The following is a 25,258-nucleotide window of genomic DNA, read 5'->3' on the forward strand; positions in this document are numbered from 1 at the left end:
ATATATATATATATATATATATATATATATATATATATATATATATATATATATATATATCCCCTATACAGTGACGTGAAAACATAAGACATGCTTTAATTTGCAAATATTGAGGCCGAACGCAACATTGCAAGTCTGGAGGAATAAATAGAATCATGACAGTGATAAAGCATGAAAAGGCTTTATAATTTCATTAGCAGACAGCATTTTTTAAGATAATTTAATGCATCCTCGGCACATTCATATCATATACGAATTGTTAATTTCACATTTCAATGTAGCAATGACTTTTTAATTAATGTTCAATTATCATTTTTTATGTTACATGCTACTGCTGAGTGGAAGGTTCCATGCAGAAATAGGAAAGATAGAGATAGATGCCTATCCTATAATTTAATATCCCGAAAATTAATCCTATTGACCTGAAGCATTCAATCCATACAGAAATATAGCCATAGGCTGCTTGCTGACCTTCTTTACAGGATATCGGTCTTGTGTCATGTAAGGATAAGAATAAGCAGCATTTCATCTAAACATGGATTGACTATTGAAGTAAAAATGACCATTGAGTGAAATAATTTTATTAGCAAATGGCAGTCATCTGTGATAAGCTGCGAAATATGAGGATCTTATGATGAAATATGGGATTCCCTGCCTCATCTCAATGAAAAGGAATTGTCAAATGACAAGTCAAACCAATAAATGTATATATTATATTCCATAAAATTACAGAAAGAAAATAGATTTCAATCTAATGGTTTAAAGTAGAAATTGAATTTGCCTTTACATATCATAATGCATAAAGATATAGCAAAACAAATTCAATCTTATCTGTTTTCCAGGTTCTCTATTTTTATGTCACGGTCTTGGAAGAAATGGTCGAGATGTAATAAGAAATGTCTAGAGAAGACTTAGTGGAAGGTTTTTAAGACAAAAGTAGTAAAGCATGGAGAATTTGTTTTCTTCCTGAATATAGACCGCTGCCATGCAAACCCATGACGTCACATCCATCTGGAATGTTGCGTTAACACAGATCATGCCCTCTAAACTTCCTCCACCCCCTAGGGCAGTAAGTCTAAATAAGGTAAAATAAATATATAACTAAAAATAAAATAAAAAAATATATATATTTAAAAATTTAATTAAAAAATATAAGATTGAGAGGTTATGTATATACTTGGTCTCATGTATATATTAGGTCTTATAAAATGTGAATTTTAATATCAGGCAGGAAAACCTTGAGAAAGGATTATACAGCCTCTTACACAGATTTTCATCAGGTCTAAGAGATCTATTTAAAGAGGCTCTGTCACCAGATTTTGCAACCCCTATCTGCTATTGCAGCAGATCGGCGCTGCAATGTAGATTACAGTAACGTTTTTATTTTTTTAAAACGAGCATTTTTGGCCAAGTTATGACCATTTTTGTAGTTTTGAAAATGAGGCTTGCAAAAGTCCAAGTGGGTGTGTTTAAGGGTATGTTCACACGCTGAGAGGCAGTTACGTGTGAAAAGACAGACTGTTAACAGCTGCCTCGTTTCACACGTAAAAGCTCCTCCTCGTAATTTACGAGGCGTCTGAGACGCTCGTAAACCTTGAGCCGTGCTTCATTGATTTCAATGAAGAACGGCTCAAATTACGTGGCAAAGAAGTGCCCTGCACTTCTTTGCCGAGGCAGTATATTTACGCGTCGTCGTTTGACAGCTGTCAAACGACGACGCGTAAATTACAGGTCGTCTGCACAGTACGTCGGCAAACCCATTCAAATGAATGGGCAGATGTTTGCCGACGTATTGCAGCCCTATTTTCAGACGTAAAACGAGGCATTATACGCCTCGTATACGTCTGAAATTTGGCCGTGTGAACATACCCTAAAAGTAAAAAGTCCAAGTGGGCGTGTATTATGTGCGTACATCGGGGCGTTTTTACTACTTTTACTAGCTGGGCGTTCTGACGAGAAGTATCATCCACTTCTCTACACAACGCCCAGCTTCTGGCAGATCACGCTGTGACGTCACTCACAGGTCCTGCATCGTGTCAGACGAGCGAGGACACATCGGCACCAGAGGCTTCAGTTGATTCTGCAGCAGCATCGGCGTTAGCAGGTAAGTCGATGTAGCTACTTACCTGCAAACGCTGATGCTGCTGCAGAATCAACTGTAGCCTCTGGTGCCGGTGTCCTCGCTCGTCTGACACGATGCAGGACCTGTGAGTGACGTCACAGCGTGATCTGCCAGAAGCTGGGCGTTCTGAAGAGAAGTGGATGATACTTCTCGTCAGAACGCCCAGCTAGTAAAAGTAGTAAAAACGCCCCGATGTACGCACATAATACACGCCCACTTGGACTTTTAAACACACCCACTTGGACTTTTGCAAGCCTCATTTGCATAACTACAAAAATGGTCATAACTTGGCCAAAAATGCTCGTTTTTAAAAAATAAAAACGTTACTGTAATCTACATTGCAGCGCCTATCTGCTGCAATAGCAGATAGGGGTTGAAAAATCTGGTGACAGAGCCTCTTTAAGGGCTTATTCAGACGAACGGGATATACGTCCGTGCAACGCGCGTGATTTTCACGCACGTCGCACGGACCTATATTAGTCTATGGGGCCGTGTAGACATGTGCGTGATTTTTACGCAGCGTTGGTCCGCTGCGTAAAAGTCATGACATGTCCGTTCTTTGAGCGTTTTTCGCGCATCACGCACCCATTGAAGTCAATGGGTGCGTGAAAACCACGCATGCCACATGGAAGCACTTCCGTGCGAACAGCATGATTTGCGCAACAGCTGTGAAAAGGATGAATGTAAACAGAAAAGCACCACGTGCTTTTCGGTTTACAAACATCCAAACAGAGTGTCATAATGATGGCGGCTGCGCGAAAAGCACACAGCCGCGCATCATATGCTGAGGCCACACGGAGCTGTTAAGTGCCTTTTCCGCAGGCAAAACGCCGCGTTTTTTGCGTGCGCAAAAAGCACACGCTCGGGTGAACCCAGCCTAAGAATGTATGCAGTTTGTACTGTGAAATCTGGTGACAGAACCTCTATAAAGCGGCAGAAGTGCTTGGGTGAGCGATGAGCGGATTCGTTTCTGATCAGCTTTTTTCAGAAAGCCGGTGTACGGGTCCGTAGACTTTCTTTCTATTGAGTCCGTACACCAACTGCTCGACTTTCCAAGAACATTCGGTCAGAAACCAAGTGGGTAAGCGCTCACCTGAGCACTTCTGCCGCTTTACTCTAGTGAACAGTGGGGGTCTCAGTGCTCGGATCCCCACCAATCAAAACTTCTGTCATGTCACTTGACATGTCAGAAGTTTGTTGAAAGTTTAGTTACCCTTTAATTTTACTGCTAGTCACTCCGGTCGAGGCTGCCATTGGGTCACATGATCACCACTCTGACTCCCTGAATCCTACAGCACTTGCTGAAGGGACCTGAAGTCAGTCTCTCAATGCAAGCCTTTAAGAGCCTCAATGTGAGTCTGATAGACTTGCATTGAGAGACTGTCTTCCTGTTCTTAAAGAAGGTTCTGTAAGATTTTGGTGTTAAAAGTGGGCATCACGTGACAACGGCTGGCCAGAATGAAGCAGCTATCAACTAAAGTGCCCTGTACGCCAATACACCTCACTACCTTTCATTTCATCACAATTTCAAACAGGGGACAGGGGGTGGTTTAGACGTAGTGCTTTTTTAATTCTCTCCCTATTAGTTTTAAAGAGGCTCTGTCACCACATTATAAGTGCCCTATCTCCTACATAAGGAGATGGGCGCTGTAATGTAGGTGACAGTAATGCCTTTTATTTAACAAACCGATCTTTTTTCACAAAGTTAGGAGCGATTTTGGTTTATGCTAATGAGTTTCTTAATGCCCAAGTGGGCGTATTTTTACTTTCGACCAAGTGGGCGTTGTACAGAGGAGTGTATGACGCTAACCTATCAGCATCATGCACTCCTCTCCATTCATTTACACTGCACTAGCGATATAGTTATATCACTATGTGCAGCTACATACACAAACCCTAACATTACTACAGTGTCCTGATAATGAATACACATGACCATCCAGCCTGGACGTCATGTGTACTCAGAATCCTGACACTTCTGACTCTTTTCTTTGAGATTTCCAGCAATGGAAACGAAATCTCGCGAGATTACGGAGCTTAACGAGATTTCGTTTCCATTGCTGGAAATCTCAAAGAAAAGAGTCAGAAGTGTCAGGATTCTGAGTACACATGACGTCCAGGCTGGATTTCATGTGTATTCATTATCAGGACACTGTAGTAATGTTAGGGCTTGTGTATGTAGCTGCACATAGTGATATAACTATATCGCTAGTGCAATGTAAATGAATGGAGAGGAGTGCATGATGCTGATTGGTCATCATCATACACTCCTCTGTACAACGCCCACTTGGTCGAAAGTAAAAATATACGCCCACTTGGGCATTAAGCAACTCATTAGCATAAACCAAAATCGCTCCTAACGTTGTGAAAATAGATCGTTTTTTTAAATAAAAAGCATTACTGTCACCTACATTACAGCGCCGATCTCTTTATATAGGAGATAGGGCACTTATAATGTGGTGACAGTCTCTTTAAGCTTAAAGAGAACCTGTCACCTCTCCAGACCTTTATCCCTTATGAAATAATAATTGTAGAACATATATTTTCCTAAAACTCTGCGTTGTAACGGTCCTCTCGTATTCCTTCTAGAAATGTATGAATAAATTGACAACTGGGTGTTACTATTCCCCTTGTCAAAGGGGCATGTCCCTACACAGTCTAAGGGCTTATTCAGACGAACGGGATATACGTCCGTGCAACGCGCGTGATTTTCACGCGCGTCGCACGGACCTGTATTAGTCTATGGGGCCGTGCAGACATGTGCGTGATTTTTACGCACCGTTGGTCCGCTGCGTCAAAGTCACGACATGTCCGTTCTTTGAGCGTTTTTCGCGCATCACGCACGCATTGAAGTCAATGGTGCGTGAAAACCACACATGCCACACGGAAGCACTTCCATGCGACCAGCGTGATTAGCCCAACAGCTGTGAAAAGAATGAATGAAAACAGAAAAGCACCACGTGGGTCGGTTGTTATGAGGAATTTTAGCATAGGGAACAATAGCATTGTTGTATACCTTAGCATTAGGAGTTTCCGGTGCGGTTGTCACGGACTCTAGTGTGGTTTGGGGTCAAAACTATTGTTATGCCCATGTTTAAATGCCGATTCCGGATTGATATCTTTATAATATACTGAGTCATAGAGGGTTCACAACCGAATCAGGACTCAGTATTTATTGTTTAATACGCTTTTAATACACACGGTGGGGTTTTTCACGGTGGTGATTGTACCCCTGTTTTTAGAGAGTTATAAAATAAAGTTATATTTTACTCATTTATCACTTCAGTGAATCTGTTTACAAACATCCAAACGGAGTGTCAATGATGGCGGCTGCGCGAAAAGCACGCAGACGCGCATCATACGGGGCTGACACACGCAGCTGTCAAGTGCCTTTTGCGCGCGCAAACGCACACGCTCGTGTGAATCCGGCCTTAACTCTGTCAGCACTTATTGGCCATTTTGAGTCAATGAAGGGCCCCCACCCCACAACTGGTAACCCCCAATTATCACATTATTAATACATTTCTAGGAGGAATAACAGAGGAACGGCACAACAAGAAAATGTGCTCCAAAATTGCTATTTTATAGGGAATACAATTATTTACTTAAACAGACATATCAGGAGAGAAGACAGGCCTTAAAAAAAATTTTGCAACCCTTCTTTGGATTCGTTCTATTTTATCAATGTCTTTTTATACCGTCTCCAGAACTGAATATAGTATTCCAAATGTAGTTTTACTACAGCTCTATGTGGGGTAACAATTTCCCTCTTTCTGCTGGTTATTCATCTAGCTATGTTACGAAGCATTCTACTAGCTTTACCTACTGCCCGGCCACAATTTTGACTAATGTTACAGAAATTAGTACCCCTAAATCCTTCTATTCTAAAGATCTGGCTAACTATTGTTTTACCAGTTTTCCAGTAAAGCTAACTAATTTTCCGTGTTACCATACCTTACCTACCAGACCTTCTCCTAGGTCACTTACAAACAAATTAAAAATAATATGGCCTAGAACAGAGCCTTGTGGTACCCCACTTACAACTAGTCTCCCTTCAGAATGAACACTATTAACAACAAAATTCTTATAACAATCTTTTAGCCAACTGCTAATCCACTAAACTATCCAGTGATTAAAGTGGTTTGCCACTAAAGCCCTAAACTGTATTGTTGTTTACACATTTAAAATTTCAGACATTACACCAGCTACTCAGAAGAAGGCACCCCGCTGCCTGTGTATGGGCTATATCCACTCCAAAACCGCGGTTGTCGTGTCATTGGGTACAAGATGGCAGCATTCACATGACAGCTATCTTGGCCGTCTGTGGACACATTCTCATCTGCACATGTGCTGAACGGTTACTGAAAGCATTTAGCACATTCGCAGATGCATACAGCAGAATCTTCTGTATCTGCACATGCACTGAATGCTTTCAGTTGCCGTTAAAAGTCTACAAAGAAAAGGATGTGTTCAGGGACAGCAGAGAGAGCGATCAAATGGGTAAGTCACAGATACGGCGACTGTGTCTCTGGAGTGTTTACATAGTGCATACATGGGGAGCCTGGGGGCCTTCTGCTAAGCAGCTGGGGTAATTCTCATGAGGTCAACACTTGTATGTGCACAACAATACACTTTACGGTCTTTAAAAAAATATTTTTATAAAGTAGCCAACCCCTTTATGTCCAATTTTCAATAACTTAAGGTGCTTATGGGGAAGTGTAACAAAGGTTATACTGAAATCCAGACAGGCAATATCCACGGCGCCACTTTTATCCAACACTATTCTGACATAGTCAAAGAAATCAATGAGATTAGTTTGACATGATCTACCCTCAAGTAAAGCCTTGCTTTTTTGGGTTCAACAAGTGGTTAGCTTTTAGGTGGTCAATTATGAGCGTTTCCATTATTTTCACAACAGATGTTAAGCTAACTGGAATATAGTTAACTGGTTTCCTTTCTACTACTCCTCTTACCCATGGATACAACACATTCTCCAATCATCTGGAACATCATCTGTTAGATGGGACTGGTTAAACCAATCAGTAAGGGATATAGAAATCACAATTTGGGGTTCTAGAAGAACTCTGAGGTGGATGCCATATGGACCCATTTTCTTATTTAACCCGTTAGTGACCGCCCCATAATATTTTTACGGCGGCCACTAACGGGCTTTATTCCGATGCAGTAGCCTTTTTACGGTGCTGCATAGGAATAAATAAACAGAGCAGGGAGCCGTTAAATCTTCCTGCTCTCAGCAACCAGAGGTAGCTGAGGGCTGGGGGCATCCATGCTCTAATGGGTGAGATCGATATCAGTATTAATCTCACCCGTTTAACCCCTCAGATTCGGCGCTCAATAGCGAGCGCCGCATCTGAGTGGTTTTGGAGAGAGGGAGGGAGCTCCCTCTCTCCCACCGGCACCTGGCGATAAGATCGCCGAGTGTCTGTCTCTGATAGCAGCGGGGGGCCTAATAAAGGCCTTCAGGCCTGCCTGTAGTGTATGCCTAAAAAGTAAAAAAATAAAATAAACTGAAAATAAAAATGAAAAACCCACTTTAAAAAAAATAAAGTAAAAAAGTTACACATCTTTGGTATCGCTGCGTCAGTAACGACCCCAACTATAAAGATATTGAATCATTTAAGCCACACGGCGAACGTTGTAAAAAATTAAATTAAAAAAATGCAAAAATTGCAGTTTTCATTGAATCCTGCCTTAAAAAAAGTGTGATAAAATGTGATCAAAAAGTCGCATCTACTCCAAAATGGTACCAATAAAAACTACAAGTTGTCCTGCAAAAAAAAAGCCCTCATACAACTGCATCGGCGAAATAATTTTGAAGAATAGGTGTGTAAAAGTAGTAAAACATAAAAAAATCTATCTAAATTTGGTATTGTTGCAATCGCAACAACACGCAGAATAAAGTTAGTGTTATTTATATCACAGTAAACAGCGTAAATTTAGGACACAAAAAAGTGTGGAGAAATTGCAATTATTTTCTTCAGGTTTGAAGAGGTGTTGAGGTGCCAAAACAGTAGGAATCCCCCAAAAGTGACCTCATTTCGGAAACTATACACTATATTTTTTATGTTTTTCAATCGTCGCATTCCAAGAACTATAACTCTTTTATTTTTGCGTCGACATAGCTGTATAAGGTCTTGTTTTTTGCGGGACAAGTTGTATTTTTTAATAGAACCATTTTGAGGGACATATTTATTGATTAACTTTTATTAACTTTTTTTTGGGGGGGGGGGGAATAGAAAAAAATCTGAAATTTCGCCACTTTTTTGCGTCCTAAATATACGCCGTTTACCGTGTGGTATAAATAACAATACGTTTATTCAGCGGGTTGTTACGATTGCAACGATACCAAATTTGTATAGTTTTTGTATGTTTTACTACTTTTACACAGTAAAAACGCTTTTTTTTCAAAATTATTTGTTTTTGCGTCTCCATATTTGAAGAGCCATAACGTTTTTAACGACTTGTAGTTTTTCTTGGTACCATTTTGGAGTAGATGCGACTTTTTGATCACTTTTTAATCACATTTTTTTAAAGTCAGGATTCACAGAAAACAGCAATTTTTCTGTCGTTTTTTACGGCGTTCACCGCGCGGGTTAAGTAATGTAATAGATTTATAGTCGGGGTCGTTACGGACGCGGCAATACCAAATATGTGTAACTTTTTACTTTATTTTGGTTTTTTAATAGTAAAGCAGTTTGTAAGGGGAAAAAGTTGTTTTTTCATTTTTTTTCCACATTTTTTTTTTATTAACTTTATTAAACTTTTTTTAAACTTTTTTTTTTACTTTTTCACTAGTCCCACTAGGGGACTTTAATATGAGATTCTGCGATCGCTATTATAATACACTGCAATACTTCTGTATTGCAGTGTATTATGCCTGTCCGTTTAAAACGGACAGGCATCTGCTAGGTCATGCCTGCGGCATGATCTAGCAGGCATTCATTACTGGCAGACCTGGGGGCCTTTATTAGGCTGCCATTAGAGACACTGACACTCGGCGATCGTATCGCCGGGTGTCGGTGGGAGAGAGAGGGAGCTCCCTCCCTCTCTCCAAAACCACTCAGATGCAGTGCGCGCTATTGCGCACCGCATCTGAGGGGTTAAACGGGTGAGATCGATCTCACCCGGCAGAGCAGGGATGCCCACAGCCCTCAGCTGCCTCTAGCAGCTGAGAGCAGGGAGATTTGACAGCTCCCTGCTGTTTACTTATTCTGATGCCGAAACGTAAAAAGTCTATGGCATCGGAATAAGGCCCGTTAGTGACCGACGTAAAAACACCATGGGCCAGTCACTAACGGGTTAACTGTAGAAAAACCAAAACATGTGATGGCCGTGATACAAAAGGCTAGGAACATTCAGGACCATGAACAATTCAATCTTCATCTTGTCTCTTACACTAGACCTGACAGAGGCATTATTGCTATAACCACCTCAGGGTTTTAAAACCTAAACATGCAATAAGGCACCTGCATAATCCTTTTTATTAAATATCAGAGTCTTATTACAAAGTGCTTCTTAACTATTAGAGTAAATATTGCTTTCAGACCTAACATTTTACCAAAACTTCATTCAAATCAAGTTTTAATGATACAAATTTCCCTTCAGACAGCAATGTAAAGGTCAGAGCAAAAATCACTTACTTTTATCATTAAGGCCGTGTTTCTTTAACTACTAAAAGAAGCATTTGGGGAAATGGTTCATTTAGTTTGCGGTGCCAGCATTGTGCACTCATCTGTGGTTGGTGCAGTGAAAGTTATGTGCCATTTGTGCTCTTCAATTTAAATTGATGTGAAAAGAAAACCTAATAATATGACTGGGAGTTGAAAATAATCCATGCTTGTAAACAAGGGGTCTCTGGTTCTTTTAAATTGCAACTCACCAGCTGGATTGAAATTTGCCACAAAAAAACGCAATAAGGATGAATTCTTTAAAAAATATATAAAAGTCTCACGATTTCTTCAAGCTTAGAGGGAGAAGACCCCAAACCTTCTCACAGGAATGATGAGCCTATTAGAGTGTCCCCCACCCCCCAGTGTGGGAAGCAACTGGTTACTGAAATCAATGGGCAGTCTGTGTACAGCCAAATGCTGGTTCCTGTAGGAAAGCTGTGACTGTCTGCTCCGGAGAGTCCCAAATGGACATATGCTTTCAAAGGGTCTTTGGAAAGGAGTTGTGTAAAATAGACAAGCTTGGCCAATTTCTAATTAAAAATGCTCATATGCCATGAAAGGGGTTTTCCCACGAACCTTCGTAAAAAATAAAAAAAAAGCTATTACTTTGCTAACCGGATGAATATAATTTATAGGTACATATTTGCTACCATTACAGTCCCAGCCATGTGGATTTGAATAAATCTCATCCACATGCTGCTGAACATTTTCCAGGTGGAAATAAGAGCATGCTGTGAATATTTAAATCCGTATCATGTACATTCTGCTCTGTATGTTCACTGCGGATTTCACCCTTTTTAATGTAGGTGTGAAATTTGCACCAAAATCCGCACATAACACTTACAGATTTTGCTGCAGAAATATTGCGGAAATGGTGCGGAATATCTGCAGCATTTTCGTCCTGTGTCTATCCAGCCCGACGCTAACTTTTTATTGGTCCGGAAGATTAACTTTTTCTATTGGACTGTCAGACTAGGAAGAGTCGGAGTTGGCCGAGTGCTCTACTGCGCATGCACAGCTTTTACTATAAATTATTGCTAGTTCAAGGAAATGGCAAATGCACAAATTAATACAGTATGTTCAGGAGAAGAAAAGCCAGGCACTATTTGAATCTATGATCGGCCATAGATGTAATAGCGATTCATGGTTGTATCCAACCTACACAAAGAACTTTCCACACAAATAAGGTATGCTAATTGCTTTCAGATGCTACAATTTTTTTATTTATTTTACTTGAATAAATCATATTTGCATTGCCTACAAATTTAAATGGGACCATGTTCATGCGAGTACCCCTTTGGACAATTTTTTTTTGCCATTTACTAATAACATGTTTGTTTTAATTCTTCAGTTTTACTCACCTGGAAATAGCGCTGTGAGGAGAGAGAGAGAGCATGTAAACAGTGGCGGCTGCTGAAAATCTCCTCCCTCTCGCATCATGAAAGTAGCAGTAGCGTGATGTAAACACATGACCTCTACATCCAAAACTTCCCCTGCATGGGCAAGCGCAGTTACATAGCAGCGCTTACTTGGAGGACTTACTGCAAACATGTACTATATGTTCGACCAGTCATTTGAATGGGTGCCACGTAATACCACATTTCTTCAGTTGTGGCCATTTGCAGCTTTCACCTGCAATAAACGCAGATTGCCAGAAGGAATGACCCTTTAAACACGGTTTTTAACTAACATGTATGGATTCATATTTATTTATATCATAATAACTATTGTTAGTTTCGATAAGTGATAGAGAACAGTCAAGTGAATGTGACTGAGGCATAGCCGACTAAGGACGAGCTGTTGTGCCGGTGTAAATAATATAGGGGAGGCACCAGCCATGGCCCCTTAATTCTGCTCATCAGTGGAGGTCCGCCCCACCAATATTTAAGTCCCGCAAAAACCCTTTAAAATTCCTTTAGTGTGGAATTAGCAGGTTTAAGATATTGCAGAATAAGCAAGATTTTTCGGTTATTTAATTGGGCATAAAACTTAAAGTAAATATGACTAACCAAATACTACTTCACAAAGGTTTTCTGACATTTCATTTGAGTTTGAAACAAATGCTGAAAGTAGGTACATTTTGTGCAGGATTCATTTTTATGTATGTAACATTTTTGGTTAGTAGCAAATTCAGGGTTATCATTGCATTACTAGTAAAGCATATTAAATGTTGAAGGTTCCTGGTACATTTAGCTGTGTCTTACCTGGTCATATTTGCACCAATCAAGACTTAAAATCTCTGCTTGGTGACCGGGGATAACTAATTTAGATACAGGTGTTTTCACATCCCAGATCCTCACGGTCTGGTCTCCTAAAAGCAGAATGAGATCATAAGGTAAGATTTATAGTACAGTTTAAAACTTACAAGATTTAGGTCTCATGCACGCAGCCATATGACGGTTCCGTTTTGTATGAAGTCATAATTGACCTCCATAGGAGTTCACGGGGCAGTTATTGAACATCCTTATGCCTCCAATTCCTTAGACTTTTTTTTCTCATGGATTCATTAAGTATTCTCTAGCAGCATAGGTGAATATTAAAACATAACTTATATTAATCCTTTTCTAAAATATTGGACATATGAAAAAACTTACCAAAAAAGTAGTTCAAATAATCTACAAACCATCACGACAAAAATAGCACAAACCAAATCAGAATTATCTGTTTAATAATACCCACTGCTAAATATCTGGATCCATAGTATAAAATCAAATCAGTCACATGCATGTATATGAAGAGAATGGAATGGTTTTACCAAACTAGCTCCTACTGTGTACATGTCAACAAGGGCTCAGGTAACTCCTACTGGTAATCCAGTAAAGAGCACAGGTTACTCCTACTCATAAGGCCTAACCTCGTTAGGGACCTCCATAGCATATTCTGCTGGAAAGAATAGCGTAGCATTCTGCACTATTCTTTCCGGTAAATCCACGGATGACCCCGACAGAAACCAGATGTAACCCATTAAAGTCAATGGGTACCGCCGTGTGGAACCTGCGCTTCCAGCATTTTTGTTGTTCTGCTTCTCTGACAGACAAGAGCAACGGAATGCCGAACGCAGATATGAACAGGGCCTAATCCAAGTGGTGTGAGGACACGCCCACTGTCCATACCATGCCATATTGAAGTGGATGATCATGTCATGTATGCTTATATGTAGCTACCGCCACTACAAGAGCGACCCCGTACAAAACCTGCTCCTATCCTAATTGCGCATCAGGTATATTTTTGGAATTTTGATAACTGATCGTTATATCTGATGGTATGATGTATGCTTAGGATACATTTTTGTTGATGATCCTATCCTAATGTTAATCTGAACTGTCCATACTCATCCAAGCATTTGTTGCAGGACTCATCAGGGGACTCACAGAGTTAAAAGCAGTCCCAGCTGAAGAATCTTGGCTGAGTGGGTTACAACATTGTCGTTCCCACAGTATTTGGTTGGATGGTGCATGTTGTATGGAAGACTGGCACCCAACGATGCTTTGTCATTTTCTATTTTAGAAGAACCATTGTGACGCTTTATTCTCATGACGTGCATGCTGGAGCTTACACTGTGGATAGGCGATAAATGCTAATTGTGGGAAAACCCTTCAAGTATCACCTTTGTGGTTGCCCATTCTCTGGTAAGATTCAGAGATTGTTCTTTCTACATATTTAATACCACCTATGCAGGTTGCTTTATAGAGAACTCCTTGTGACCTACAGAATTCCACCCTTGAGGAACAGTTGTGGCGCAGCCTTAGGCATTGTCCCCATAAAATTCCCTTTTTGAGGGGGGCTGGTGTTCCATCTAAAGGGGAAATTCGTAGCGGTGGGTTTTCTGTAGACTTCTGTCTTAAATTCCCCAGAATCTGATGAGCCGATTAACACATCCAGGAACAGTAATGAATGATGAAACATCTCATATGTCAATTTCAGGCCAATTATGTTGCTTTTATGGTAGTTCTAGAACTGTTCAAATTCAGTCTTTGCGCCCTGCCAGAAGACAAAGATGTCATCTATGTACCGTGGCCACAGCTCCACCCTCTCCATCAAAGGTAAATGGGTCATTAGGAGTTACCTGAGCCCTTGCTGACCTGTACACAGTAGGAGCACATTTGGAGAAAAACATCCCATTCTTTTTATATACCTGCATGTGACTGGTCTCATCCTATAGAAAATTTTAATTCTGGTGATTGCAGTTAATTCATACCTCATTATCAGGGATATGCTGCATAATATGCTGCTATATATTCTATATGCATCCAACAGAAAACTGGCATTCTCTATTGCACACCTTGTGTACAGAGCTTTTTTTTTTTTGCTGTACAGTAGTACGGAAGCCCTTGTACATCAGTACGGAAGCCCTGTAGTACAAGTACAAACTAATGTTGCAGTTGATACACAATTTTTCACCACTTACAGCATTCAACAACGACCCAGAAAAAAAAAAATAGAGAATAAAGCTGCATAATGTTTTGCCAAAGGAATTGTGTAAAAAAGGTTGACATGAGGTCCTCGCTTTTAAAGTAAATAATAATGCCAATATAGTGTTCGATATATTCTCTTCAACTCAGCATCAAGCTGATTTTTTTTTTAGCAAGTTCAATAAATACCATATCAAGGTCCAGTTATGTTCAAAATTTTTCTAGTTTTTTCCAGAGACCCTCTTTGTAGCTGCCTTCCTCTCTTGATGAAAGAAGACCATCTTAAGAGTTACACCCTCTATCAACTCAGAATTTCCTAATAGTGTACTTAATTTTTTTTATATCTTATTTAAAGCTATTAACCCCTTAATGACCAGCCTATTTTAGGCCCTAATGACTAAGCAATTTTTTTTTTGTTTTTCTTTAGTCGCATTCAAAGAGCGATAACTTTTTTTTTTTTCCGTCTACATAGTTGTATGAGGACTTGTTATTTTGCGGGAGTAGTTGTACTTTTTAACGGCACCATTTTTGGGTACATATTTTATTATTAATTTTTATAAACTTTTTTTTGGGGGGGGGGAATAGAAAAAAAAACCCTGAAATTTCGTCATTGTTCTATGCGTTTTAAATTCACACCGTTCCATGTGCGGCGTAAATAACACGTAACCTTTATTCTATGGGTTGGTACGATTATGACGATACTACATATGTATAGTTTTTTTTTATATTTTGCACAATAAAAACACCTGAACTAAAATTATTTATTTTTGCATCGTCGCTTTCCAAGAGTCGTAATGTTTTTATTTTTCCGTCAATGTAGTGATATGAGGGCTTGTTTTATGCGGGATAAGACGTAGGTTTGATTGTTACCGTTTTGGGGGTACATGAGTTATTGATTAACTTTTATTATAACTTTTTGGGGGAGCAATGGAAAAAAATTGTATATTAGGGCATATGCGGGCCCTGGCTGCCATGGCACCCCATCGGGGGCCTGCAATTGAATTTGCGGGCCAGCGATGGGTGAAAGGAGCTCCAACCCTCTGTAAACAAGTTAAATGTTGCGGTCGTTATTGACAGCAGCATTTAACGGGCTAAATGGCCGATCGCGGTCGTTGGAGCAGGAGCCCGGCTGTCATTAGACAGCCGAGCCCCGGCTCCAGCCTGCACGGGACACCCGTGCAGGACTTACACTGGGCCGCAATGAAAAGGCGACAGCCTTGCCTAAGGCCACTTAGTGACCGACGTGAAAAGGCGTATTGGTGGTTACTAAGGGGTTAAGTGCTGGCTATCATGAACACAACGGTTTTAAAATAAAAGCAAATTTCCATTTCTAGTAAGATCCTGAGGCTGAAGAAGATCAAATAGTAGATTCTTATCTACATCTTGTGGCAGGATCTATAAAAATGATATAGACTTGTAGGATGATATTCTGATAAATTGGTGTTTCTGTGCGTTTAGAAAGATTTGAAGACCACAGGCGATATACAAGGAATATGAAAAACATTATGTCAAAAAATTACTCATATTAGAGAATCATTTTCAGGCACTGTTCATGCTGGCATCAAGGTTTCTGTTTCCCCTGATGAATAGATCAGCCTGGTTAGCTCCACTATTCTGCATTGTAAATCAATGTGAAGATCAACATCACTTTCACATATGAAATAACAGCAGAGAAGCACAAACTGTTAAGTCAATCACAGGCAGGACTTGCTCACAATTTCAAAACGATAAGATAGTTAAAAGATTGAAGAACATTTCAATATCTAATGGCTGGAGATTACTTTTGTATTAGGTCAGGGTATTTGTTATCTGAAGTGGTCTCTGAACAACATTCTTCAGATTCTGAGAAACTGATTTCTCAATCCAATTTACTTTGAAAGCCTTCTTAATTTGATGAAAGACTTATTCATCACATGAAAAACATGTTGTAAACAGAGAGAAATTCACCTGCAGCTGTATAAGAAAATAGACAATTATTTTCTCCATTTCAAAGAACAAATATTTATACACATAGATACATATATCTGTGTGCATACTAATCCTTCTCAATGAATTAGAATATAAAAAAAGTTAATTTCAGTAATTCAATTCAAAAAGTGAAACTCATATGTAATATAGATTCATTACACAGAAAGATCTATTTCCAGCATTTTTTTTTTATGTTGATGATTATGGCTAACAGTTATTGAAAACCCAAAATTTAGTGTCTCAGAAAATGTTAATATTAAATAAGCCTAATTTCACAAATGATTTTTAATACCGAAATGTTGGCCTACTGAAAAGTATGTCCAGTATATGCCCTCAATACTTGGTCAGGGCTCCTTTTGCATGAATTACTGCATCAATGCGGCATGGCATGGAGGCGATCAGCCTGGGGCGCTGCTGAGGTGTTATGGAAGCCCAGGTTGCTTTGGTAGCGGCCTTCAGCTAGTCTGCATTGTTGGGTCTGGTGTCCCTCATCTTCCTCTTGACAATACCCCATAGATTCTCTATGGGGTTTAGGTCAGACGCGTTTGCTGGCCAATCAAGCACAGTGATAATGTGGTTATTAAACAAGGTATTGGTACTTTTGGCAGTGTGGGCAGGTGCCAAGTCCCGCTGGAAAATTAAATCAGCATCTCCGTAAAGCTTGTCAGCAGAGGGAAGCATGAAGTGCTCTAAAATTTCCTGCTAGACGGCTGCGCTGACTCTGGACTTGATATAACACAGTGGACCAACACCAGCAGATGACATGGCTCCCCAAACCATCACTGACTGTGGAAACTTCACACTGGACCGCAAGCAACTTGGATTGATGCCTCTCCACTCTTCCTCCAGACTCTGGGACCGAGATTTCCAAATGAAATGCGAAATTTACATTCATCTGAAAACAGGACTTTGGACCACTGATAAGTGTGTTGGTCCATTGTGTTATATCAAGTCCAGAGTCAAGGCAGCGGTCTATCGGGAAATCATATTTCTGACAATGCGGAACCTGGACAACCCTTTTAAATGGTCTCTTCACTGGAACCCCTAGGAAAATGCTCATAATCCACATAGCATATCCCTCCTCCACCAAACTTTACAGTTATAATAATGCTGTCAAGCAGGTAACGTTCTCCTGGCATTCACCAAACTTCGACTCCATCAGACTAGATAGAGAAGCGTGATTCATCATTTTGCAGAACATGTTTCCACTGTCCCAGAGTCCAGTGGCAGTGATCTTTACACCACTCCTGATGCTTGGCATTGTGCTTGGTGATGTAAGGCTTGCATGCAGCTGCTCAGCCATAGAAACCCATGCCAAGAAGCTACCGGCGTAAAGTTTTTGTGCTAATGTTAATGCCAGACGAGGTTTGTAACTCTGCAGTTATTGTCCGAGCAAAGCGTTGGCGACTTTTATACACTATGCGCCTCATCACTCTCTAACATTACGTGGTCTGCCACCTTGTGGCTGTTCTGCTGTGGTTCTTAAATGCTGCCACTTAATAATATCACTCACAGTTGATCATGAAATATCTAGAAGGGAAGAACTGACTTGTTGCAATGGTGGAATCCTATTACAGTACCACACTCAAATTCAGTCAGCGCTTTAGAAAGCCCTATTCTTTCACAAATGTTTGTAAAGACAAACTGCATGGGTAGGTGGTTTATTTTATACACCTGTGGCAATGAACTGAATGAAACACCTGAATTCAATATTTAAGAAGTGTGTCCCAACACTTTTTTCCATATACTGTAGAAAGAAAAAAGGGTTTAAGTAGAATCAAAATGTGGCAAACTTGAGGTGCAAAGTCATGGGATCTGTCTCCTTCTTGGTATACAGTAGAAAAGGCAGAACTTACAGATAGCTGGAAACATTTTTTTATTCACTCGTGTTCCCATGCGACATTTCAGCCCACCAACTAGGGTCTTTTATACACATTCATACAATTAGCATCTATACATAAATTATGTAAAAAAGGAAAAAATGCAAACAGGCTCACCACGCTTTTCTTGTTGGACCTGTATTCCTTCAGACTCAGGAGTGCAGGGAAATAAGCTTGTCGGCCTCCAAGAACAATCCGTAAAGGTAAAAGAGTCATCCAGCACCTCTTTGTATAAATAGAATCCTCTATTTGCAAAGGAAGCAAAGGCATGGTCTTCTGACGCTTCCGCGTTTCAGACACAACTGTTCTTAAGCCTCATGCACACGACCGTAGCCATGTGCACGGCCATGATTTTCAGGTCAGCCGGCCGCAGAGTCACCCCCAAATCGCAGGCAGTGTACATGGCCGCATCTATTATTTTCTATAAGCCTGGACGTCATAAGACATGTCCGTTCTTTCTGCTGTCCAGGCTCCTGGGCCATGCACGGACCGCGGAAACCACGGTCATGTGAATGGGCCCATAGAAATTAATGGGGCCGCAATTCTCCCGTGGATTTTCGGGGGAATTGCAGCCGCAAAAGCACGTTCATGTGCATGGGGCCTAAGTCATAGCATACGTCAGTAAATAATCGTGCACAATTTAAAAAAACCAAAACGACCAATCCTGAGGACTTCTTATAACGTGTCTCTATATAAAGTACCAAAAACAATGACTGGCGCGCTTTCAACGTGCTTATACACATCATATAACATCAAATATAAGTTTCAATAAATATATAATAAATCACTCCTCCAATTCAAGCCTTTAGGAAATCTTGTGTCCAGTTCAACTATTCAGAATGCCTTCTTATTCAGGAGAGGTCTCCTCCTCTAAGCCATAGAAGCATAAATGTTCAATACTGCCATTGTGTACTTCTAGTAAGTGTTTGGAGAAAATAGAAGATGGCAACGACACTCCTCCAACTTCCTCTTTATAGTGCATGCCAGACCAGGAGAATGGTCCCAATCGTCCCCCAAATAGACAGTAGAAAAAAAAAAAGGTAGGCATTACTCAAAGGGTAAGGATAAATTACCAGTGGTTTAGTCCAGGGTGCGATGTTTGTGTTAAGCGTTTATCATGCTTGATAAAGGCTTAATACAAGCTGAAACGTGTTTGGCCGCACCCGATACATTTGTAGATTTTTTGTAGATATCTGAAATATGCGCTGCAATGCGTGTTTTGAGTTTGTGGATCGTAAATCCTGCATAGTTAATAAACGGCTCTATTTTTAATGTTTTACCACCAGAGGACTTGAAATTGTACGTGTTCCTTGCAAAATGACATGTGTTGTATCAGCTGACACGCATTTAAAAACGACTTTTAGAGAAAGTCAAAATTTATTCATAGAGACAGTGGTGAATAAACCAAGAGATAGCACGTCTCCCAGTGTTTTAACTCTCTTGGCAACTCAGCGGCAGTCATTACCTATTATTTGTGTTAGAATTGGTTTCTGCTGTAACATAGGTAAATACTTGTTAATAATAGTTTTTATTTCTTTGAAGATTTGACTAGGAGATGTTGAAAATAAGGGGAATATTGCCCTAGACATGTCATTATTGGTCATTTTATTATACAAAAAAAGATTTAGATTTTCTCTCTCTCACGTAGTTTGATCCTGTATTTAGCATCAATTGGTTCAAGTGCGGCCAAACACTTCCAAGAACAACATTGAACATTTATGCTTCTATGGCTTTAAGCTAGTAAAACGGCCGGGGCATATTGGATAGCCCAGCTGGAAATGAGGTTTGCAAAAGACAAACTAGATGAGTGATTATATATTTATTGAAACGTATATTTGATGTTATAGGATATGTGTATAAGCAGTTTGAAAGCACATCAGTCATTGTATTTTGTACTAATAAAGAGAAAAGCCCATTTGTTTTTTAAATTGTGCAGTAAGCTTTACTGACGTATGCTATAGCTAGCGTCAGAAGACTGCGCCGTTGCTTCCTCTATACTGTTAAATGAGTTGCCAATGAAGGATTCTATTTAAAACACGGGGACGCTGGATGACACTTTTTCTTTTACCTATATAGATAAACACGAGTGCTTAACCCCTTCCCGCCGCAGCCATTTTTCAGATTTTCATTTTAGTTTTTAACTCTCCACTTTCCAAAAGCCATAACTTTATAATTTTCCGTCTATATAGTCCTATGAGGGCTTGATTTTTGCGGGACGAGTTGTAGTTTTTTGTAGCCCCATTTATTGTGCCATATAATGTACTAGGAAATAGGAAAAAAAATCTTTGTGGGGTACAAAATGAAAAAAACTGTAGTTTTTACGGAATTCACGGTGCAATTAAAACATGTTAACTTTATTCTGTGGGTCAATACGATTACGGTGATACCAAATATATATAGGTTTTTCTATATTTTACTACTTTTACAAGTAAAAACCTAAGTGTAAAAAATAACATTTATTTTGTGTCGCCAAATTCTGAGCGCCACAACTTTTTTATTGCTTCGTCGATTAAGTGGTATGAGGGCTAATTCTTGCAGGATAAGCTGTGGTTTTTAATTATACCATTTTTTGGGGTACATGCAACATTTTGATCACTTATTTAATTTTTTGTGGGAGATTAGGTGATCACAAAATAGAGATTCTAGAGTTTATATATTTTTTTTTTACGGCGTTCACCGTGAAAGTTAAATAATTAAATATTGTAATAGTTCAGACTTTTATGGACGTGGCAATACCAATTGTTTTTTTATTATTTACTATGCTCTAGGGGGAAAATGGGAAAAGGGTTATTTTTTTTATTTATTTTTTTAACTTTTACATTAAAAAAACAAAAAACCTTTATTTTACTAATTTTGACTTTTTTTTTTTATTAGTCCCCCTAGGGCACTTCAACTAGCGATCGTTAGATCGCTTGCACAATATACTGCAATACTAATGTATTGCAGTACATCGTGAATCTGACAGGCATCTATTAAGACCAGGCAGCCATAGCAACCATCGCCTCCCCGCGATGAGGTGTTAGAGTGGGTCGCCCCCTCTTTCTAACGATTTAAATGCTGCGGTCGCTATTGACCACAGCATTTAAAGAGTGGGATCGCGCTGGAGCGCGATGCCGCTCGTTACTCTGAAGTGTTGGCTGTAACAAACAGCCGACAGCGGCAAAGTATGCACAGCAGCCCCAGTTACAGGGGAAATCAGCCCTCTCATAGTGACGATTGTCACTAATAGGGCTGTGCTGGGTCTAGTTAGACCCAGCAGCAGTCTGTCAGTAACGGCACCCTGCGATCATGTGACCAGTCACATGATCACCGGGAGGAATAGAGACAGCGGCGCAGCCACTGCCTCTATTCCTATACACAGCGTTCATTCAGAAGCTAAAGCGAAAGCTGCTTCTATCTTCTCCTCAGGGCCCCCGGCAGTCACTGACAGCCAGAGAAACGATATTCAGCTGCCCGATCGCTCGGGAGGCAAGTTAAAACCCGAGCCGTAAAACGTCTATGGCTCGGGTTTTAAAGACCCGGACCGCTGGCTGTGTTTTTACGGAAACCAGTTAAAGAGACTTGTCGACAGGTTTATGGTACCCTATCTGAGGGCTGCATAAAGTAGTGCTGGAGACACTGATTTCAGCTGTGTGCCACTTAATTTATAATATTCAGTATTTTTCATAAAATCCCTATTTATCTCCTGCAGCGCAAGCCGAGCCAGTCGTCCTCCCAATGAGTTGCTTGTGCTCAGGAGTCCTTGATATTCATGAGCAGAGGCTTCCTGATTCACAACTTTCTCCCTATGCAAAGTATGGGGAGAAAGCTGCCAATCTGCAGCAGGAGGGCCAGGGGAGCCGCAGGTCATGTAATCGTCTTTAACTGCAGGAGATAAACAGGAATTTTATAAAAAACCACTAATTACAAATTAAGTCACACACTGCTGGAATCAGGATCTCTGTCACTACAGTACTTTATGCTGCTCTCAGCTAGGGCAGCATAAACCTGGTGACCGATTCCATTTAAGTTCTAGATAGAGTGCAAATGAAGAAACATGATTGAATTTAAGTATTTAAAATAACTAGTTTAGGCTCCGTTCACATCTGCGTCGGAGGCGGTGTTATATTTGTCAGACAGACCGCATGCAGCGCTATTTTGTCCAGCACAAATACAGAAACTATGATGGACACTAAACAGAACCTATCAAATTCAATTGATTCCGTGCGGCGCCATTGGCTTTCGTCATGGATGCTGCACTTTTTTTCTGTTTCTATGACGGAACAGAAAAGCGAAAAAGAAGGGCAGATGTAACAGAGCATTAGGCTGCACTTCTGCATCCCACCCTTCAATTTTTTATTTTTGAAACAAAAAAACTGGTAAAACTAACTTAAATCCGCATGGTTTACCAGGCATCATAAATGGCACATTAAGAAATGTAGCAAAAATTTAATATCGTCGCCAGAAAAAAAAGTACATAGTAGCCATAGTAAAAGCAGAAGGAAAACATATTAGAGAAAACCAAACAGGAACCAGTATTCGATACTCACACTCTAATCAAGTTCTTTCTGGTAGACTACAGAGCATTGTCATCATTTAGAACTTTTGTCCACATTGCAGAGCTGGTTTCTTTAAGGGCTTTCTTTTGAACATGTCCTAGATTCCAGGTAAAGAAACTGTGACTGAAGTCACAAGTCAGAATGTGTATTACAAAGCACCATTACCGAATATATTTTATGTGCAATGTACACCTTCAAGTTTTCCGTTATACCTAGCACAAGCCAGTGTGTTTTTAGCACTGTACATGTTTATAGTCAAAAGCAGGAGTAGAGCTTACAGAGAGAAGAATATAATTAATAGCCTTATGGGTCTCTCCGTTTTTTGGATTCAATCCAAAAACTGCATCCAGATGCAATGTGTAAAGTAGCAAAAGGTGAAGTGACACGCATTTTACAATAACAATTGCTTGAGGAAACAGAGAAAAAAATAATAGGGGGAATAGAGCAAGCATAGAATGCCTTGGCTTGGAAGCGGAGGGAGCTAATTGTGCCTACTGAGTTCTAACTCATTATAGCCTACCATTGTCAAATATCCTGCTTACCATCCAGTGCAAGCTTGATCTCTCGCCCCTGTAACTATTGAGGGACCTTCTGGCTCCTGGACATTGCCACAGAGAAGATCAAGACGGGCTATCTCCAGCTTCTGCTGCTTCTCTGGGGCCGGGGCCGCCTTATTGGTCCTAGAGTAGCCCAGAATCACAGCGCTCGGCAGCCGGCGGGCTACAATTTCAGCCTGTATCCTATAGATGGTAAGATACTGTACGACCCACCCCCCGAGGTCCCTGTGATATAGCTGCTGAAGCGGTCAGAAGGCCTGATGACGCCCTACTGAGTGTGAATCTCATGTGACAAGACGTAATTTTCCCGTGCCTTGGGTGTTCTGCAATATAGCTCCAGCTGGAACAGCGCATCCCTGCAGACTAAGTAAAAGGCTGCAAAGACACTTTGCAACTCCCCTCAGTAGGCGTTGCCTCCTGCAAAACTGACGCTGTCCAATCAGAGCGGACAGCCTCGCAGTGATGCAGAAGATCTGTTCTGAGTAAGGGCAGGTATGTGGTTTTAAAAAAAAAAGCCACGACAGGTCCTCTTTAAACGGTCTCAGTTTTTCCGCGATTTAAGATCTCACAGGTTTAATGTTCAGGTATATTCACATATGAGATGCATATGAAGAGAGGCTTTGCTGGTTACGTAGACTCTGAATTGGTTTGGCTCATAACTTTACCTCTAATGCTAGAGGAATCTTTGTTTTCATGTAAAATTCTGTAGCATTTCAACCCATAGAAGTGGTCACTGGTAAGGTTGACCATTTTGTTATTATTTACGCACTTCTTCATGGTACTCCAATGATTATATTTGGTGCCTCCATGCCTCCCCCTTCCAATGTAGTCTCTTACAACTTTACGATGACATACTCCGGTGTAAATACGGTTTGGTTAGGTGATTTTAATGCCACCTAGGATAAGTTCTTTAATCGCATGTCTTCTGCCTCAGCTATATCGGCCCTCTCCAAGTCTACTCCGTCTCACACCTTTACAAGGGGTTTGGCATTGAAGAATGTGTGGAAACATCTAAAATCGAGACACTAACACTTACTTCAAATGACTCAATGTCTCGCATGTATTTATTCTTAGCAGGCCGTTCTATTCTCCCTCTGGCTACTGCTGCTTCTTACATATCCCATTCTATTTCGTATCATTCACCCAAACGGTGATGATTTCCTGGGGTACTCAGCCTCTTCATCTCACGCGGAAATTTAACACCTTCTGGCTCTCAGTTCTCCCTTCCCCCACCGTATTTTATAGATCAGTGGTCCTCCTTTTTCCTCAACAAAGGTCTAGATTGTCCTAAAGTGGACTGCTGGGATGCTTTCAGACCTTACACGATCTAAAAGAAGCCTGGCATGTAAGTAGGATACTTTAGAACATGGCACTTTGTAGACCGAACTGAATTACATAAAAGAGTGCAAACTGGCTTGGCAATCAAAGCGGAAGGCTTAAAGGCTTACTCCAATCGTATGGCTGATGAAGCTAAACGTAGCAAATTTTTCCTTATGCAGGAATACTATGAGCTCTGAGACCCGCGTGGCACGCTTTTAGCTCTCCTGTTAGCTCACAGAGTCCCCAGGATATACGCCTTCAAGACCATGGAGACATTGCAAAGTCATTTGGTGAATTTTAAAATTCCCTTTAAATGACCACCTCACAGAACACATCTCGTGACGCTTGGACATATTTGGATTCCCTCTCCTTACCTGCTGTTTCATAATAAGTGAGGTTTCTTTAGCTCTGTCCTCCCTACAAAAACCATAAGCCTCCAGGAACCGACTGATTATCGGATACGTTTTATAAAACCACCTCTTAGTCAGTCTGCGATGCTGGCTACCTCCTATTTTTCATGAATGAGGGCAGAATTGTAGTTATCCCTAAACCATTTAAAAGATCTCATTCAATATCTCCCTCGTACAAGTAGATTCTGGTAGGCGTGCTTGACAAAGACCCTATAGGGGTTGAAAAGTTGACCGTTTTTATGCTTGGTGAATAAATCTGCCTTTTTGGACATCTGAGTGCTGCAGTTTTTCTTTCTACTGCTGTAAAACAATAATACTGGGCTTCACAGCTATCTCACTTACCATGGTGCCTCCATCAGG

General features: G+C 40.5%; 1 protein-coding gene across 8 annotated transcripts in view; it reads right to left on the bottom strand.

Moving 5' to 3' along the window:
• PEX7 (peroxisomal biogenesis factor 7) overlaps positions 1-25,258 on the bottom strand; it is a 320,745-nt gene that overhangs the window by 176,946 nt on the left and 118,541 nt on the right. For all 8 annotated transcript variants that reach the window (XM_075862474.1, XM_075862472.1, XM_075862475.1 and 5 more), the window contains one exon: positions 12,018-12,124. In XM_075862474.1, coding sequence (XP_075718589.1) covers positions 12,018-12,124 — 107 coding nt within the window. The remainder of the gene's footprint in view (positions 1-12,017; positions 12,125-25,258) is intronic.

Source organism: Rhinoderma darwinii, chromosome 4 (assembly GCF_050947455.1).
Source record: "Rhinoderma darwinii isolate aRhiDar2 chromosome 4, aRhiDar2.hap1, whole genome shotgun sequence".
In the NCBI taxonomy this organism is placed as follows: Eukaryota; Metazoa; Chordata; class Amphibia; order Anura; family Rhinodermatidae; genus Rhinoderma; species Rhinoderma darwinii.